Below are 20046 nucleotides of genomic sequence, written 5' to 3'. Positions count from 1 at the left end.
AACAAATCCAGAGGCGGCATTGAACAGCTATATGATCCATAGTTCGTTATTCTCCACCACACGAACACGCAGTTTCTTATTCACAGTCGCTGCCGCTCACCTTTTTTAGGGGCTCTGTATTACAAGGACTGCACCAGGTTATCAACAGTAAAGCGAAATTAATATTATACCATTATTACCACATATGATCTTAGTTACCGACTGCAGGCATTTTGATTTCGGCTTTTCGTTTTGCTGTACTGGATGATCAAGAACCAATCTTCCAGTTTGTGACGTGCGAGTTGTAATGTATTTTGTCTGGTAAACATTAAATATGTCACCAGAGATATTCTACGGTACAGTACGATAACGTATGACATGGAGCCTGAATGCACATTCATTCTTCCTTTCAGATATCACTTACCTTTGAATGAGCTCTGAAGAATGATACTCTGTCACTGATGAAGCTAGCGAGATATACAATACAGTATTTCTTAAAGAATGTGCTTATGAGGGGGAAAGTAATTTAATTACAAGCTTGTGGTGACAAATTTTGTTTTATTTTATACAAAATTTTATAAAATTTATATACTCAACGACTACGGAAAGTGATCTTTTACTTTAACAGTGAGATGTTCAAGGAATTTTGAAACGAGTAATTGCCTGTTGCGTACAATATTTTATTTCATACCGGTACTATGGTGAATTGAATTAATTTAAATTGAATATATTATTATCAGTAACACTGACACGTCATCACTCAATTCATCGATGTTTGATTCATGCAATAACGTTGTTTTTTTTGGTTGTTGTTTTGTGTGTTTGTGTTGCAATGAAATATATGATAGGTGTGTAAATGGATTTACGCACTGACCGACTAACAGCATGGTTTGGGTCATGTAGCAACCAGCTTGCTTTCTGGAGACAGTGGGTTCGAGCGCAACTGTTGGCAGTCTTCAAAACAGTTTTACGTGGTTTTTCATATTTACATCAGGCAAATTCTGCGACTTACCTTAATGAATGCAACGGTCACTTCCTCCCCTCTCGTAGCCCTTTCCTATCCCAAATTTGCCATAAGGCCTGTCTGTTCCGGCGCGGTATGAAGCAAATTGTCAAATTAAAAATGGAGTTATGTCTTAATAAAACATCGAATTAATGTTATTTGAAGTAATTAACAGTCACTAAACAACCAGGGTCGTAAATATGATCCCTCGGCCATGGTTTAATGATGGTAATACTAACTTTATGTTCGACGATGCCGAAATATAAGTATTGTATGCCAGAAAACTGAATCTATATGAGGCTCATTGTAGTACGCGAAACTTTTCTTGAGCCCTAGTTCCCATTCATCACTATGGAGTTCAGGGCTCAAGAAAAGGTTCGCGTACTATAGTTCAAGCTTCATAATGATGCAGGTTCTCCACCAATCAGAGTTAAGATTTTTATTATAGTACAGGTTCTCCACCAATCAGAGTTCAGATTTTCATTATGATACAACTGTTTGACCAATTAGGTAAGGATACTATCGCACCTACGCTCAAAGCACTACCTCCGCACTTGTTTCCAAAATCAAACATGTCGGACTCATATATTAACATCAATGCATCTTCTACTTCCAGCATTCCACAACCACACGGCACATTCCCGCAAATTCACTTCACCAGCTGTACAATAAGCAATCTGTATTTGAAATAAAGTTAGGTTATGATAGCCTTCTGTCAAAGCTTTGAAAACGTTTGACATTGTCAAGGTCTCGGATACACTCACGCAAAATCGATAACCCAGCATGTGTGCTCTGCTGTCAAGCGACATCTCGACAGAAATTCATGAATATTAAAAGAATAGAGTTATAATTATCGTCGAGCATAAACAGTCTCGTGCAACTCGCCTATAATGGTAATTAAGATACTCGTATGGAAATGATAAAACTCGCTTCGCTCAGTCTATAAACATACTCGTGTCTTGATTATTGCCATTAAAGTCTTGTTGCATAATGTACTATTATGATATACTGTAATTTATTATGTGATAGTTATCGATCGGAAATTAATTGAGCTAAACATTAGTCACCATTGTGATGGCGGCAGATGTCTTGAGCTGGGAATGCGGAGAATCCATCTTGGGTGTAGGTGGGTACGGAACCACAGTGCCGTAGTCAGGCGTAGAAACAATTCAACAAGGTTAATTTTCGCTTCTCTAGACTGTCCGTATTTACATTACTGCGATGTGGAGCTCAACCAGTCCGAGACGATTTCAAATAAGCGAGTGGGGAAAGTAAATACCGTAACGTAAAATCTCATTTTCCGCAATCCTTCGAGTAAGGAAAGATGGCGATTATAACATTGTATGAAATAAAATATATGTACAAATCAATATATTGCTTCATTAGGAAGGTCATCGGGACGAATGGCTCCTAGGACTACGATCTGTCTTCTACTCTGAAGTTCAGATTGTTTCCAATAAAAGATAAACCATAAACTATTTCCTTCAAATCTTCATCATGCTCCAGACGGAAATTGCGGAATATCTGAAAGACAAGAAACAATGATACTTAGTAATATCCCACAAATACTATACTGGATTATGTAAGGACGACAATATTAAAACAGAAGAGCTTTTATTATGGCCATGAATTCCACTTTTAACCCCTTATAGTGTAAAGGCCTAGTACAGAACTTGAAATATTATAAACATTTTTTTCAATGATTACCTTCCGTTGTGTTAACACAAAATGTTCCAATTTCTCTTTCTGAGTTGCAGATTGGTGAATTGATATCCCATAGTTTTGTTTCAACTATTTGTACATCAGAGAAATAACTTCAAAAGTTTAAGAATAAGTAATTGAGTTTCTTAATTATATATGTACTTATACACGTCAATTCGATTGTTTTAAGGTATCTTTCAATTTTTAACCACAAATTATAAAGCAAATAACTGAAGGGATAGATGCGTATTGAATATGTCCATTTGTGTGTATTTTACATACTCTATGAATAATCCGTCATCAATTTTTCTTATCTTCTGCCCAGTTAGTTCAATATTTCATACACTGCTTTCGTGTAATTCCTCTCGATAGTAAAAATAGTTACTATAAGGAACTGCGAATATTACGGTTAAGATTAGACTGACTGTGTTCATAACCCCAGTATACAAGGAATTGGAATCTATGTTCGTCTCAAAGTCTCATAAAAAGTATGAAAATACTTACGTTTGCAGTTAGTATCCCTGACTCTAGCTCAGCGAATCGTCTTCCGAGACACATTCTCGGTCCAAATCCAAAAGGCAAATACGCGAAGGGATGCGCTTTCTGAAGTTGATCACCATCCTTCAGCCATCTTTCAGGAAGGAACTTTTGAGGCTCTGGATAATTTTCTTCAAGATTACACAGTATCTTCTGGTCCATGATGAGGTCCGTCTGTGAGGAAAATAATATAAAAGCGATTGAATTATATTCAGAAGCTATTATGGCAGGACATATTTATTTCCTGCGGATTATACAGTATATACGGATGCTTCACGAAGAAACTGCATAAGAAGGAGAAGAAGAATGGAATTGTAGAAAATATTGAATATGTGGAGTTTTCTAAAATCTAATTGAAGACATTCCTAATCAGAGTATTAATTTTAAAGACCTGTTCAAGAATGGAAACATTCAAGGAGCATGAATTGTATTTCAAGTTTAATATCTAAAAATTAGTCATTCGTCATGCCTACTTTCAATCATATGGGTTTGCAATATCACTTGGTATAGAAGACTTTGGTTTATACAAAATAAATTGTGAAGCATATTTGATTCTTCAAGTTGGTAGCAATGTCATAAGAGGTTTGGCTGCCCAGATCTCAGAAATGTTTTTTTTAAATAACTGTTGCTTTAGTGGTGTGATTTTCCATGCTGAAATATTTTGACCTCAGTCTGTAGAAATTGATGCCTTGAATGTAATATATCCCTCTCCTACACAAACTGCTACACATTAATAACACTGGGCAACAAATTTTAAATTTTTGATTGTTAAATGGAAGTGAAAGGGTGTTTCTGGTACACTTTTTTCTGCTGATTTCAAATCTGTTTTTAGAATTTTTCTATCACGCACAGTTTTTGAGTAATTTTCAAAAAATTAAAAAATGTTAAAAATTGTTATTCCTACTAAAATTTATTATCTTCACTTAAATTGAATTTACATGCATTTTAATTTACATACACTTTTTTCTGCTGATTTCAAATCCGTTTTTAGAATTTTTTCATCACTCACAGTTTTTGAGTAATTTTCAAAAAATTAAAAATCATGTTGTTGTTCCTACTAAAATTTATTATCTAAACTTAAATTTCATTTACATACCTAAAAAGTATGAGAGGTAGATTTTTGGCTGAACTTAGTTTGAGGAACATCCCTTTTGAGTGACCAGCAGTAGTCAGCCAGCATATTTGGACCCCATTTTCTCTGGTAACGGCTTTCAAATTCGGCGATGTCTTGCTGGAAACGTTCCCCGTGCTCGTCTGAGACAGCGCCGATATTTTCAGGGAAAAAGTCAAGATGCGAGTCCAAGAAGTGTATTTTAAGAGACATATTACATCCCATTCGTTTATAGTTTTGTAGAAGTTCACTAATATGTTCCCTGTAATTTTCTGACCTTTAGTTTCCTAGAAAGTTTGTGACCACCTTCTTAAATGATGACCATGCAACTAGTTCGTATGTTTTTAACTTGCTTTCAAACACTGTACCTTTCATCAGTTCTTTGATCTGAGGACCAACAAATATGCCTTCCTTTAGTTTAGCTACAGATATTTTTGAAAATTTGGTTTGGAGAAATTCAAATGCATCCGTACTATGATCAAGTGCTTTTACAAAATTCTTAATCAAACCTAGTTTTATGTGTAATGGGGGCAGTATGATTTTGTCAGATGCAACAAGAGGCTGATGAACGACATTTTCCTGTCCTGGAGTAAATGACTGTCTTTTTGGCCAGTTCATTTTTATACAGTGATTATTTCTATCTCGACTATCCCACTTGCATAAAAAGCAGCAAAATTTCGTATATCCTAACTGCAAACCAAGTAAGAGAGCTACAACTTTCAAATCTGAACATATCTGCCAGGAATACTTTTCATACTGGATAGCGGATAGTACCATGGGCTACAGGAACTGATGGAAATGTATTTCCATTGTTAAGCAGTACCGCTTTCAAACTTCTTTTTGAAGAATCAATGAATAAACGCCATTCTTCTGGATTATGCTGCTGCCCTAGTAACTCGAAGAGACCTGTAACATCATTGCAGAAAACTAGTTCTTCCTTTTTAGAATAAAAATGCTCAAATTCCTTTTGACGTTGGCGGAAGAAGCAGACTTTGGTGTCTTTCTCTATAAGGTTCCAGCCTTTTAGCCTTGAAGCGAGTAATTCTGATTTGGCTTTAGAAAATTAAGATCACGAACCACATCATTTAGATCTGATTGTGTAAGTAAATGAGGCTCAGAAGAAGCAGCAGAACTTTCTACAAAGGGTTGGTCATCATCCATTTTATCATCACATAACTCTTCACCAACATCAACTCCTTCATATCCATGCATCAACGATCTATCTGGTGGAGAATGTGTAGGAAGCCCAGGACCATGTAGAACCGGTCTGGTTGCTGATTTCAGAGACGGATATACAACTGTATGTTTTGACTTTGAAGATATACCAGAGATATTAGTCACACAAAAATAGCAATCGGTCAAATGATCCGTAGGTTCCCTCCACTGCATCGGAATTCCAAAAGGAATATGGCGAGTCCCCTTCATCCATCCAGTCAGTAGAGTTACACATGAAGCACAACATATGTTAGGGGCCCAATTCTGATTCAGATCCATCTTGCAATCAAAATACAACTCATAAGCTTCCTTAATTAAAGTAGTAACACTTCGCCTCTGCGCTTTAAGGTTAACTCGCCACATGTATTACAGAAATTATCTGGTTTATTTTTACAGTTGCGAGGCATTTTTCACACAATAAAATAAAACAGTATTATATATTGAACACAAACTATCTCCTTTCAATAGACTTTGGAAGCAAAACTCTATGCAGACAGTCGCATGAAAGAAATCTCTAATTCAACTGACAACTGCAATGTTTTAAAGTTTCTAATTGTGTGGCAACAATGAATAAATGGAATTCTGTACATTATTAAGAGAATAAAAAGAAAAGAAATATATAAAGAGTATGATAAACCAACAATTATAATAGTTTATTAATCTTTGTTCATGGTAGCATGCTAACACGTAAATATGAAAACAAAGATTTGAAATTACAAAAAAACTGTGGGTGATGGGAAGTTTCTGGTTTCATATTCGTAATCAGCACACAAAAGTACATAAGAATCACCATAAATTATACATTTAACAAAATCATTGTTGACCAGTGTAATCTAAGAAGTGATATAAAACAAAATCACGTCATCGAGCTGCCCAGGATATAGAAGACGTCCTACGGATTAAAAATAACCACCGACCCCTTTGAGAGCCAATAACAATTTTAGAACAATGAAATGAAATTTGCCATGAAGTATTTTCTCACCCAGCTACATGGAGCAGTGTCCCTATTGGTGGACCAGTTCCACGAGTTCCTATTGAAGAGCTGTTAGAAAATGCGAGCCGGACCAAGAATTGCAAAGCAACAGGACCATACGACGTATCATCTGATGTTATACACCCGTAGTTACAATGCACAATATAATCAGTTTATGAACATTTATAATTATATGATTGGGCACAATAACAGCCCTGTTATGTATTGAACCCATTATCTGAGCTGCTAGAGAGAGAACGCTATAGTACAACGTCGTTGGGCAGCTCAGGTTACATCAGAGCGTTATTTTCTTTGCTTGAGCGCTCACCGATCAATATATTTTATCTCCCTACAGTTTGCAAAGGAGAAAAGTAAAGTTTTGTAGTTGTGATTACGAGCCATATTAATAATAATGATGATTATAACAATAATAGTTTTTCAACAATCAACCATTAATCATCAAATATGGAAATATCGCTCAAGTAGATAAATTTAAGTATTTAGGTGAAATTATTGAACCAGCAATGTTAAATCAGCAAGCTAAGAAAGAAGGAATTGCTAACCCTCAAAGACCATTCAAAATTACTTGGAACAGATACAATGAAATAACTACATCTAAAAAGCAAAATAACAACATTATAACACATTAGTTAAAACAGAAGCACATTTTTGCATCAGAAATTACTATAATTGGTGGCAGATATCGAATAATGATGATCGAAAGACAAGAAAGAAAAATCCTCAGGAAAAATCAAGGATCAAAATGTGAAAATGGAATTTCAATAAAAAAAAATCACATGAAATCTATCAAGTTACAGAAAAAAACACGGATACAATGAGGAAATGGCGATTATAATTTTATGGTCACCTGTATAGAATGGAAAATAACAGTCTCACAAAGAAATTTTTTATCTTAACCTCATCAATGAAAAATCACAATAATTGTCTAAAAGAAATCATTGAATACCTAACTGAAATCGGCATTAACGAAAAAACCATTGAACATAGACTAAAATTCACAATTTTAATTCACAAGCGATAATTTTCTGTAAAGCCCACCTGACTAAATACAGTATGAACTGAACAACATAAAGAGGAACACAGCGAGATGATGAAGAGATATTGCGAAGAGAAGGAGTAAAACCAAAAAAGTGCTAATAAATTAAAACGCACCCCTTAGTTGTGCATAACGAATCAATAATAATAATAATAATAATAATAATAATAATAATAATAATAATAATAATAATAATAATAATAATAATAATAATACACTGACTGACAGAGCAAATGCAACACCAAGAAGGAGTGGTTCGAAAGGGATGAAAGTTGGGGAAAAAACAGAGACGGCACGGACGAATAATTGATGTTTATTTCAAACCGATATGCAGGTTACACAATGCGCACGGCATCGACTCAGTAGGATGTAGGTCCACCGCGAGCGGCGATGCACGCAGAAACACGTCGAGGTACAGAGTCAATAAGAGTGCGGATGGTGTCCTGAGGGATGGTTCTCCATTCTCTGTCAACCATTTGCCACAGTTGGTCGTCCGTACGAGGCTGGGGCAGAGTTTGCAAACGGCGTCCAATGAGATCCCACACGTGTTCGATTGGTGAGAGATCCGGAGAGTACGCTGGCCACGGAAGCATCTGTACACCTCGTAGAGCCTGTTGGGAGATGCGAGCAGTGTGTGGGCGGGCATTATCCTGCTGAAACAGAGCATTGGGCAGCCCCTGAAGGTACGGGAGTGCCACCGGCCGCAGCACATGCTGCACGTAGCGGTGGGCATTTAACGTGCCTTGAATACGCACTAGATGTGACGTGGAATCATACGCAATAGCGCCCCAAACCATGATGCCGCGTTGTCTAGCGGTAGGGCGCTCCACAGTTACTGCCGGATTTGACCTTTCTCCATGCCGACGCCACACTCGTCTGCGGTGACTATCACTGACAGAACAGAAGCGTGACTCATCGGAGAACACGACGTTCCGCCATTCCCTCATCCAAGCCGCTCTAGCCCGGCACCATGCCAGGCGTGCACGTCTATGCTGTGGAGTCAATGGTAGTCTTCTGAGCGGACGCCGGGAGTGCAGGCCTCCTTCAACCAATCGACGGGAAATTGTTCTGGTCGATATTGGAACAGCCAGGGTGTCTTGCACATGCTGAAGAATGGCGGTTGACGTGGCGTGCGGGGCTGCTACCGCTTGGCGGCGGATGCGCCGATCCTCGCGTGCTGACGTTACTCGGGCTGCGCCTGGACCCCTCGCACGTGCCACATGTCCCTGCGCCAACCATCTTCGCCACAGGCGCTGCACCGTGGACACATCCCTATGGGTATCGGCTGCGATTTGACGAAGCGACCAACCTGCCCTTCTCAGCCCGATCACCATACCCCTCGTAAAGTCGTCTGTCTGCTGGAAATACCTCCGTTGACGGCGGCCTGGCATTCTTAGCTATACACGTGTCCTGTGACACACGACAACACGTTCTACAATGACTGTCGGCTGAGAAATCACGGTACGAAGTGGGCCATTCGCCAACGCCGTGTCCCATTTATCGTTCGCTACGTGCGCAGCACAGCGGCGCATTTCACATCATGAGCATACCTCAATGACGTCAGTTTACCCTGCAATTGGCATAAAGTTCTGACCACTCCTTCTTGGTGTTGCATTTGCTCTGTCAGTCAGTGTAATAAGAATAAGAATAAGAATAAGAATGTTCTTCGTGAACTTAGACGGTTTCACATTACATAGTGTAGGCTGGTTGAGTCCTCACTAATGACCATTTAGAATGATGTGTTACATACCCCTCCATTAGGGAACTTACTTCAGCTGGCTGGACATAGAGGTGCTGGTAAGGCATAAGAAATATCAGGCACATGTAGGGTAATTCTTACGATTTGTATAAGTTAAGGAACTTCAGCCTCTTAGAGGGTTTATTTTTCTGTTTGTAGTCGTGTGTGAGGAGTGACCAAGTGATTGTGGCTTCATATGAATGTCGAAATTAAAGTAAGTCACTGTGGATAAAATGAAGATCGACCTGGTTATTCATTATGAGTTTTATTGTGCAACCTAGTCAGAGGTAACCAGGACACCCGCGTAACCCCCCCCCCCCCCTTTCCAACCAACCATCTGAGCTTCTGACCATTTAGCTACATTTTTATGCCTACAATGCATACAGTGAAGGCATTTGTTCTATGATTTACGGGCCATTGGGGGTTGATTGTATTTTGTGATATGATGCCCTTGTCATGGTGTCGTGTTTTCTATGCACACCTTTTGTGTTTACGTGTCAAATGAATACACCAGCGTTGACTCTTTCAAGTTGAGTTTTGTGCTTTTCCTGTTTATTATAAACAAGCAAATGTACCCGTGAGTAAGATTGTATTAAACTGCATGTCTCTTAGCGCTATCCGAGAAGCAAAACGGGGAGGACCCCATACGTTGTTTTCGACTTAAGGTGCACGTTGGGAAAATTTTGATAGTAATGGCAAGTCACATTTCCTACACCCATTCGAGTTCGGAAGTTTCTTCAATAAAGGCAGGCTCACTTGTCAAGTGCCATAGTTTCTATAAAATGAGAGGTACCACATCCTAACGCCAGTCACAACCGAGTTGGAGAGATTTGATTATAATAGAGAAATGCTGCGCTATCTAAAGTATAAAGAATCGGGATACGACTATGACGCGTAGGACAAAAGTTCAAGATCTCTCCAAATTGAGCAGCGATTGTGTAATCGGCTTTGTGAAATGACTTAGCGTTTAGAAAGTAGTTACCACGAAACGAAGGGCGGCAAATCATTGAAATTGCCTCCATATACCGACATTTTCCGGGGCCTAAAAGTAATACATTTGAACAGCCTGGAACTTTCCCTCAAACGAAAGAGTGTCCTGTGACCATGCGAAATTATGTGCATAACAAAAGATGTGTAATATAAAGCGGCGTTTCACATATAGCGCACTGATTTTGCAGAAATCAATAGCATGAGAGAAAACGGAAGAAACATGCTGGGTTTTCCCTATAAACCCCCGATTTATTGAGCGATTTTTAAATCACATGCATATCTTAACCTTATCCTGGATGAGTATTGTCTATATATGAAGTTTGGTCGAGATCCATCCAGACGTTTAGCCGTGATGGTGGAACAGACGGACAAACAGACAGACAGCTGGACAAACAGACACGAAATCAAAAAACCATTGATCCGGTCTTGAGATGACTTAAATCGGATAAATATCTGAAAAATTGGCAAATGAAATTAAAGAGAGCGGACCCCTACAACTTTAAGGGCACGTTGAAAATGAAATGGCGTATGGCTTTTCGTGCCGGGAGTGTCCGAGGACAAGTTCGGCTCGCCAGAGGCAGGTCTTTTGATTTGACTCCCGTAGTCGACCTGCGCGTCGTGATGAAGATGAAATGATGATGAAGACGACACATACACCCAGCCCCCGTGCCAGCGAAATTAACCAATTAAGGTTAAAATTCTCGACCTTGCCAGGAATCGAACCCGGGACCCCTGTGACCAAAGGCCAGCACGCTAACCATTTAGCCATGGAGCCGGACTAAGAGCGCGTTAATAAGTGCAGACATTCATTTCGAGATTTACTGCTTTTAAACAGTACGTCATATCAACTAAAAGATTCCGCCATCAGACTCCTCTTTTTGTGTTCTACATGGTTTGTCCTACACCATGTTATTGCATCTCATATATTTATGGGTTTGATTGAGTTAGAAACATTAGAAAGGGTGAAATTTGGCTACAGATTTCACACATTGCTTTATTTTTCGGATACTATTTAAAGCCGTGTAGGACAAATACGCAACTACCAAGTGGATGTATTGCAAAATGAAATGTCCCTCACTAAATAGTGATGATATGAGTTACGGATATAAGAAGGCAGTAACACAGGAGAAGTATAGGCTCAGCGATTTTTATGTAAACAGATAAGAAGCTGACTTTTGGTGTTATTACTTAAGCCTAAAGAGGCAAGAAATTAAAGCGGAAAACAGAAGTAGAAGAGAAAAGCAGTAAAATTTATAGCATATGCCAGAAAACCCTTTACGCTGTGAAATCATGGGCTACGTTCGGTGGTACTGTTCACGTATTAACAGCCCCTTTAGAGCTATTCGAATACGATTGTAAGCTCCAAGGGTATTCCGCAAATTTTCCGCAGAATGACAGCATGACGCCTCTCGCCTTTTACGCAAAGAATAAACACGAGTTTACAGGAATGCTCACGAAAGTGAGATTATGTTACTTCCACGCTGGCAAGCAGCCAGAGACCTTGCCATGGTAACCGGTAGGTTCGTTGTCTTTCTGTCGGCCGCTCAAAGCAGACCATGGAACCCGCAGAAAGTAGTAATTTTCTCCGTCATTTGAAGAGTAAGTGAAATTATGCTCAAACACAAGTTGTTTAAAATCAAGGGACGTTTCACATGTACTGTAGTCCACGGATTTTACAGAAAGTCAATAGTTTAAGAGAAAATGGAAGGAAACTGTTGCGGTTTCCCTATATACCCCCATTCTACTCAGCAATTTTTAAATCATATGCAAACATGGACCTTTCTCTGGATGAGTATACACTATATATGAAGTTTGGTTGCGGTCTATCCAGCCCTTTCGCCTTGATGGTGGAATAGACGGACAAACAGACAAACAAACACGAAAGCCAAGAAACTACCGATGCGGTCTTGAGTTGACCTGAGTCGGTTAAATATCTGAACAGTTTGCAAAAGAAACGAAATTACAGACAGCGAACCGCCTACAACTTTATTTATACAGATGGATGATGTTAATTTAACGAATTGTTCAAATGTGAATGTTTTTAACGACTCAAAAATTGGTAGTATTGTCATTGACCAGGAAGATATATTGATCTCGGACAGGGAAGTGATATTTGTATCACTTAAACGAACTCACCACTACTTATTTATGTAATTCAATTATTTATTTATTGACTTACGATATTTAACTTAATATAGTTAATGAATTTAATTGCATACTTTATTTAACTTACCTGGATTTTATTTTTCCAAGTGATTTACACGAATTGAATTGTGAAGCACAAATATATTTATTAATAGTCTTAACATTTCTTAATTACTTATTTAACTTACTATTCAATCATTTAACTCTCTTAGCATTTACTTAAATCATTAAATATATTTATTTAGTTTTCAGTGAACCTTCAGCTTACATTGATGGCCATTCAAACTGATATACCATGAAGGCAGCCTGCAGCAAACGTCGATTTTTTATTAAATGTGCAATGTGCTAGGATATGCACATAATTACCATGTCAGCGCATGTGTACAAAGCAGGTAGGAGTAACGCCATCTACAGCCCGTGTAGAAAGAAATATTTCGCAGCAGGTTACTCAGACAGAAGTCTTATTCGAACATTGGTTTTTAGTGTAAAAGTCGTGTCATGTCCCGTGCAAGGAGGAGAAAGCTTAGCAGCACGTATCGGCATTTGACTACGGTAGTATCGTGCCCCACCCGGACTGCGATTTATCGTTCCGACATATTGCTGCTTACGTTGGTCGGCATGCCATGACTGTAATTCGAATATGAAATCGATGGGTCAAGGAGGACCAAACAGAACGCTATGCAGGATCTCGACGGCTCCCGGCCACTAACGTACCAGATGACAGACATTGTTCGCGCTGCCTTGCTAGATCCTACGGGCCATGCCACGTGCCCTAATTCTGGAACTTGGATCGTTTGTAGGAAAAGAAGTGACTGCACGGACAGTGCGACGTCGTCTGCAGCATCACGTACTGTCATCACGGTGACCACCGTTCCGGCACTTGACGCCACTAAGAGTCACGTGCACCTACAGTGGTGCGTTGAATATCGACCATGAATACAGAAACGGTGTCACGTTGTCTTTTCAGACGAATCTTGGTTGTGCGTACAGCATCATGATGGACGCATCTATTTGTGCAGGCACTGAGGAGAACGAACGTTGTCAGCTTGCATTAGTCATCTTCATACGGGCCCAGCACCTTGCTGTCCAGAACTTTCTCGATACAGAACGTGCTCGACTGTTGCCCTGGTCGGCACGTTCTCCGGTTCTGTCACCGATTGAGAACGTCTGGTTGCCGGGAATCTGGCACTCCACCACTCGCCAGCCGATACGAATGATTAACTCTGGCATTCAGTTGAAGCCAATTGAAATGATGTACCGGTACTCGTATCTGACATCCTATCACAGCCGAATTACAGCTGTTATGGCTGCCAGAGGTGGCAAATCTGGGTACTAATTTGTGCATGCTCTGTTGGCCGTACCACAAAATTGCCTGTAAACTAAATCATACCTTCTGCCCATCATACTATATGTGTGCAATAAATATGATTCTGCTCTCTGCTTACCTTCCTGATTTAGCAGTTTTAATGGCCAGCAGTGTACTTCTCTGTTGATTCACTAACTACTCAATTAAATGATTACATATTTAACATTCAGTGAGTCAATTCGTATGCAACTGTATTCGTTCGATCTCCGCATTTGTTCTAAGTCTCATTTAAACTTTATTTTCATTATACTGCGTTCACTGACAGTCGTTTGATAACTCTATTAATATATTTGATTGGTGGATAACTCTGTTAATTTTTCATAATGTAACAGTTAATAGTTTAAAACTTCAATAAATAGATTTTTATTACACTATGCCATTGTAAACAAAATCTCCACCACAGGAAATATTTTCAAACTACGGTTTAACATGGAATCCATGCTTTAAATTCCACAAGCTCATAGAATTTCATTTCAAAAGCAAGGAAGCCTAAGAAGGTACTGTGAGAGATAGATATAAGTAAACAAAGTAACATTTTCTGGATAGTAATGATTAGTGAAAATTAACTAAATGTCTATTGTATTTTTGTGAACACTATAGTAACGTTATAATTGTGTACGTCACCATCATTAGCTTCTTTCTTGTATTTTATTCTCATTTTTATCGTATGAGTGTATTCTTTATTAACTGTAAGATATCTCATTTATATTCAATTTATTTTAATTCAGTAATGTAAAATGCATTTCTTTTTTTCTGGTAAGGTGGAAGAGAACAAGCCTTAACCTTGAAAGACGAAGTAAATCTATTGTACATTATTCTAATTTCCTTTTGTGAAAACATTTCTTAGCAAGATAGGGGCCCCTTACTACGGAAAGATGAAATTAAGCAATTTCCTCACTTGTGCTGAAGGATACGGGGCTAACGGGCCCGGAAAAGTTTCGTATTGTGAGTACTGAATAGCTCTATCAAACTAAAATAGCAAATTTCAATAATCACTTCCGGCCTGAATGCAGTTCAGAAAAAAAAAGGCCTAAAATTGCTTGCTTATTTACTCGTTTTCTTTTTTATTCAGATCCTAGCCAAATTAAATGATTTACATATTTTTTCTGTAATGTGATCCTTAGTTCAGTACCCTCAGGGATTTTTAGATTTTTGAAACATATCCACTCTGAATGTAGAAAAATGAAATGAAGTGGCATATGGCTTTAGTGCCAGGAGTGTCCGAGGACAAGTTTGGCTCGCCAGATACAGGTTTTTGATTTGACACCCGCAGGCGACCCGTACGTCGTGATGAGGATGAAATGATGATGAGGACGACATATACACCCAGCCTCCGAGCTAAAGAAATTAACCAATTATGGTTAAAATTACCGACCCTGCCGGGAATCGAACCCGGAACCCCGATGACCAAAGGCCATCACGCTAACTATTTAGCCGTGGGGCCGGACGCAAAATTTAGTTATAAGGGCTTAAATGAAACTATGCATTGACTCACATTAGCGCTCGTAGTGGTAGAAAAAGGCAAACTGCTAATCTCATCGACCGGATAACGGTGATTAAGAAAAATGATTGTAATTTTTAGGATTTCTTTTTTTTTGCAATTGGCTTTACATCGCACCGACACAGATAGGTTTTATGGCGACGATGGGATGGGAAAGGCTTAGGAGTGGGAAGGAAGCGGCCTTGGCCTTAATTAAGGCATTTTCCTGTTGTGGAAATGGGAAAACAGGGAAAACCATTTTCAAGACTGCAGACAGTGGAGTTCGAACCCACTTTCTCCCGGATGCGAACTCACAGCTGCGTGCCCCTAACTGCACGGCCAACTCGCCCGATTTTTTAAAATAAGTAAAGTACAATCTCAAATTTTATTATATTTACCTAAATATTCTAACACATATACCTAGGATGTTTTCAGTATTCAGTGGCTTGCCTGATGGGCTAGAACTCTGGATATCTTCTCTATTTAACATTACATTCTCGACTTATTTCAAGTTTCACACAAATTCCTTGTTCCATTTTCGATAAATAAATCTGAGTCAGTGCAATTGGAATTGTTTAATTCAAGTAGAAGTTCTCTCTCGTACCCACCGATTATTCAGCGTTGACTTAGAAAAGAGGAAAGGCACCCTTGGGATATACAAGAGTCGGTAGATCTATGCTTTCGTAAAAGCCACCCCAATTGATGCATCATCAAAGAGTTCAGTGCAGAAAGGCATTACTAATATAAAATAAATAAAATAAAGTGTGAAAATGGTTGGACGACGAGGAGTCAAAATCCTTGCGGCACTCTACAATCGTAGCCTATTTCTGTTGAAGGCTGCTTATAAACAGAATGCCAGCATAGTACTACCACCTATATTTATAAGGGTAAAAGAGACGCCGTTGAAAAGCTACTACCATCACCCAATTCTCCTCTCTGCCACAAGATGAAACTTTTTCAGTTTATGCTGGACTATCAGTTTCTCAGCAATGTACAGCATTCCCTAAACCGGTTTGGAATCGTTTGTGGACTCAGCAGAACTGATGTAATTCATACCGCTCGCCTTCTTGCTGAAAGCATGAAGAAAGAAAACATTCTCGATCACGATATGTTCTTTGACATGGTACCGCATGAGTTCTTCTACAGAGCCCTTTGTAAGCATGAAGGCCTGAAGGCCTATTTGTAGTGTGTTTAGATCCTCCATTCCTGACCCTGTCAAATGACTGTAAACAGGCTGTGTATTTTCACTACAATGGGTCAAGACCGGTCCGTAGTCCAATTGAAATTTCACCTTCCATATTTCAAGTCCGCCATGGACCAGCACTTCTCTCCGTTCAATTCATCCTGTGCATGGATAAGTCCAGACACCTCACACGTGTCAAATCTTGTGTGCTGATGAATTTTTCTTGCCGATCGAACCTGTAAGATTATTAGACGAAAGTCCGGCTCCGTGGCTAAATGGTTAGTGTGCTGGTCTTTGGTCACGAAGATCCCGGTTTCGATTCCCGGCAGGGTCGGGAATGTTAACCGTCATAGGTTAATTTCGCTGGCACAGGAGCTGGGTGTATGTGTCCTCTTTATCATCATTTCATCCCCATCACGACGCGCAGGTCGCCTACGGGAGTGAAATCAAAAGACCTTTACCTGGCGAGCCGAACATGTCCTCGGACACTCCCGGCACTAAAAGCCATACGCCATTTCATTCATTAGAACATAAAATACTTTGTAGTCGCATCCTCCTCATAGGGGAAGTTGTATTAATCAATCAACAAATGGTGCCATCGATATAGGAGGTTATATCTCGCCTAGACCACACAACTGAGATACCTCGGTTCGTTCATCATTTCGGATAGACAGACGATTCTAGACGTTCAAGCACGGCTTAATGCTGCGTGGATGAATTGGGAACAATTCACTGTGATAAGAAACTAAGCAACCACAGGAGAGGGGAAGTTACAAGTCTATGTTTCGCCCGGTGACCCTATCCGGTTTAGAATGCTGGCCAGCATCAATAAAGCATAACCGCGCCTTCCATGTGATGGGGATAACCATTCTGCATTGGTCCTCGGGTGTAAAACGGCCAGAATCAAAGAGGATATTTAAGTGGCTGGCCTCAGATCTGAAGCTGCCCTCGACAGAAGGAACTGGCGAACCTTCACCAGTCAATACGAGCCTGGATTGCGGGATACACGCTAGGAAAGGGAGAGGTATAAAACAATTATGAGAAACCATCAAATCGAATTTTAGGCAAATGTATTTTAATTTCTGAATTTGACAAACTTATACTACGTTCTTAAACATTTTTATCGTAAGAAAACAAAAGGAGACATTAGTAAACCCACAAATATTGCCACTTAATTTTATCTTAGCAAACCTACGACCACTAGCTATTCTGTAACCTTTACATTCAATGGGCTATGAAGAAATTTGCTGAAGGTAAAAGGTAAGAAATCAACGTAATAATGGCGTTCATTTTCCACAGTACGATTTGATTATCACATAAACGTTATTTGAAAAGACGAACATGCCTGCAGAGGAACTTAGATTTTATGAGCGGGAAGTTGGAACAAATCTGAAATCAAAAATGAATAAAAAGGAAACCAAAGTCATAAAATGAAACCATGACGGCAATCAGAAGGCTAAGATTTGGTTGGAAGATGACAAGTTTGTAACGAGTGAAATCGTTTACTCATCTAGGCAGCTTTATAACAGTCAGAAGGAAGATTTCGAAAGGAAATCTCAACCAGGATAGTACAAGCGAAACGAGTGCTTAACAGTACGGAACGCCTGCGAATACCTAAAACTATGTCGCTACCACGGAAAAAATCATATGTATTCATATGTATGGATCGTCGCTACATTATCTCGGAAATATAAACCTCTACCAAAAGATTAAGAAAAATAACCTAATTGATTTTGTGATTTTGATATGCTGTGCCGGTGATGTATGTCGCGAATTCCTTGCGCGAAAAGGAACGTGAACAGACACTACTCCTTATAATACAGTACGAGAGAGTTACTGATTCCTAAATGCCATTAAGGAAAGTAAAACTAAACTTACCAGACTCCTGACAAACTACTGCAATTAGTGCGCCACGCTACAGGAAAAATGTGTTGAAGACAGGGGAAATGCTGGAGCAGCATTGCTCTATAGCATAAGACAAGGACAACATTGTCAAGAAATCGAACAACTGGCGGAAGGGAGATAGTCGATGCACTACTTCCATGTTGTCCACCATTCTTTAACTTGACAAGAATATGATGATGATGATGATGATGATGTTGTTGATGACGGTGATGAAACCTACTACAGGAGCTACACGCAGTCTAAACATTTCAAACTTCTAGTCATACATGAACAAAAGTTAGCAATTTTCTCACACATGACGTGGCAGGCAGCCAACCAAACTTGACGTTTTACGCGACTCTCGATACCGAAATCATAGTTACCATACCTCTAATTATTCATGGAATCAAACCCACGGAAAATTCCCATTCCCATTCCCATTTTCCGTGGAATTGATTGTTGTACTCCAGTTGTTGATGTTGGGTAGTTATGTTTTAGGTTTACTTTATTATCACTTGTAGTGTTAAGGTAGTAGTAAGCTCGACCTATAGTATTGTAAGCAGTAGTGTTAAGTACTGGAAATACTTAAGTTGTGTGTGAATTTGTATATGATGATGCTGGATTTAGAAAGTTAAACTAGTAGTATTTCTTGTAAAATTTTCTTTCCATGGAATTGCTTGTTTTATTCTTGTTGTTTGTTTTTGTTTGTTTGTTTGTTTGTTTGTTTGTTTGTTTGTTTGTTTGTTTGTCTGTCTGTCTGTTTGTTTGTTTGTTGGGTAATTATGTTAACTTTACTTTATTATTACACTACTGTAAGTGACCATTGCCACCGGGATATTTCCCATTTGCGATGTATATGTTAATAATAAAAATAAAAATATTCATACATCCTGCATCCAATGACAGGATTTTCAACCTTGACCGCCTTTGTGAGAAGCCATGCCTCACGGCTGGGTTATAACCATTTCAACTCCGCTTTACGGATGTTAAATAACATTATTATTTGTTCCAATGCGAACACTCAGCTTCTTCTGATTTCAGTGAAAGAAGTTAGACATTTCTCAACAGATACACAACATATCAACTATTTCGAAACACCAAGAATTGATACAGAACAGTAAAAACAAATATGTTTTGAAATACGTTATTGCTACCTTTAGTTACTTACATATTGTTCCGTGAAAGTGATCAATGTATAACTTATATTGAAACAAATGTTTACACAATTTAACATATGCTTTTCCCTTTGAACATTCAAGTAATCCATTAACATTGCCGGTCAATTTATATCCAACTTATGAACAGTCTGAAGTTGAAGATAGGCTGCTTATTTTTACTTACCCCTTTGGGAACTAGGTAGCCGCCGATCACCATATCAGTGGGCGTTTGCCTGAAGTTCGCTGGTGCGACAGGTGCAATTCTGTAAGACACAACGGTGCCGGAACATCAATATAAGGTACGTGTTGTAATTCAGAACGAATGAACAGTTACACCTATTATACAATAACATACATAATAGGCAATGTTCAATATATGTTTAATTATTACATTCAGAAGTTAATGAATGACCGTTGACATTATTTACAATTCTAGAATATCCTGCTTCTCCCCGGTTAGGTTAAGCAAATACACCTGGGAAACAATGGACAAAGAGAAATGGATTTTTTGACACTGAGGTACAGAT

At 39.0% G+C, this 20046-nt stretch overlaps 1 protein-coding gene across 1 annotated transcript in view; it reads right to left on the bottom strand.

Moving 5' to 3' along the window:
• Positions 1-634: 634 nt before the first annotated feature.
• LOC136872035 (probable cytochrome P450 12a5, mitochondrial) overlaps positions 635-20046 on the bottom strand; it is a 71211-nt gene continuing 51799 nt past the window's right edge. The window contains exons 10-12 of the mRNA XM_067145858.2: positions 19704-19782; positions 3188-3394; positions 635-2506 (exon numbers count right to left, since the gene is read on the bottom strand). Of these exons, the coding sequence (XP_067001959.2) occupies positions 2399-2506; positions 3188-3394; positions 19704-19782 (394 nt within the window). The 3' untranslated portion in view covers positions 635-2398. The remainder of the gene's footprint in view (positions 2507-3187; positions 3395-19703; positions 19783-20046) is intronic.

The sequence above is a fragment of the Anabrus simplex genome, chromosome 4 (genome assembly GCF_040414725.1).
Source record: "Anabrus simplex isolate iqAnaSimp1 chromosome 4, ASM4041472v1, whole genome shotgun sequence".
NCBI lineage: Eukaryota > Metazoa > Arthropoda > Insecta > Orthoptera > Tettigoniidae > Anabrus > Anabrus simplex.
Note: the sequence above shows the minus strand (reverse complement) of the source record. Positions and strands in the feature narration are given on the sequence as shown.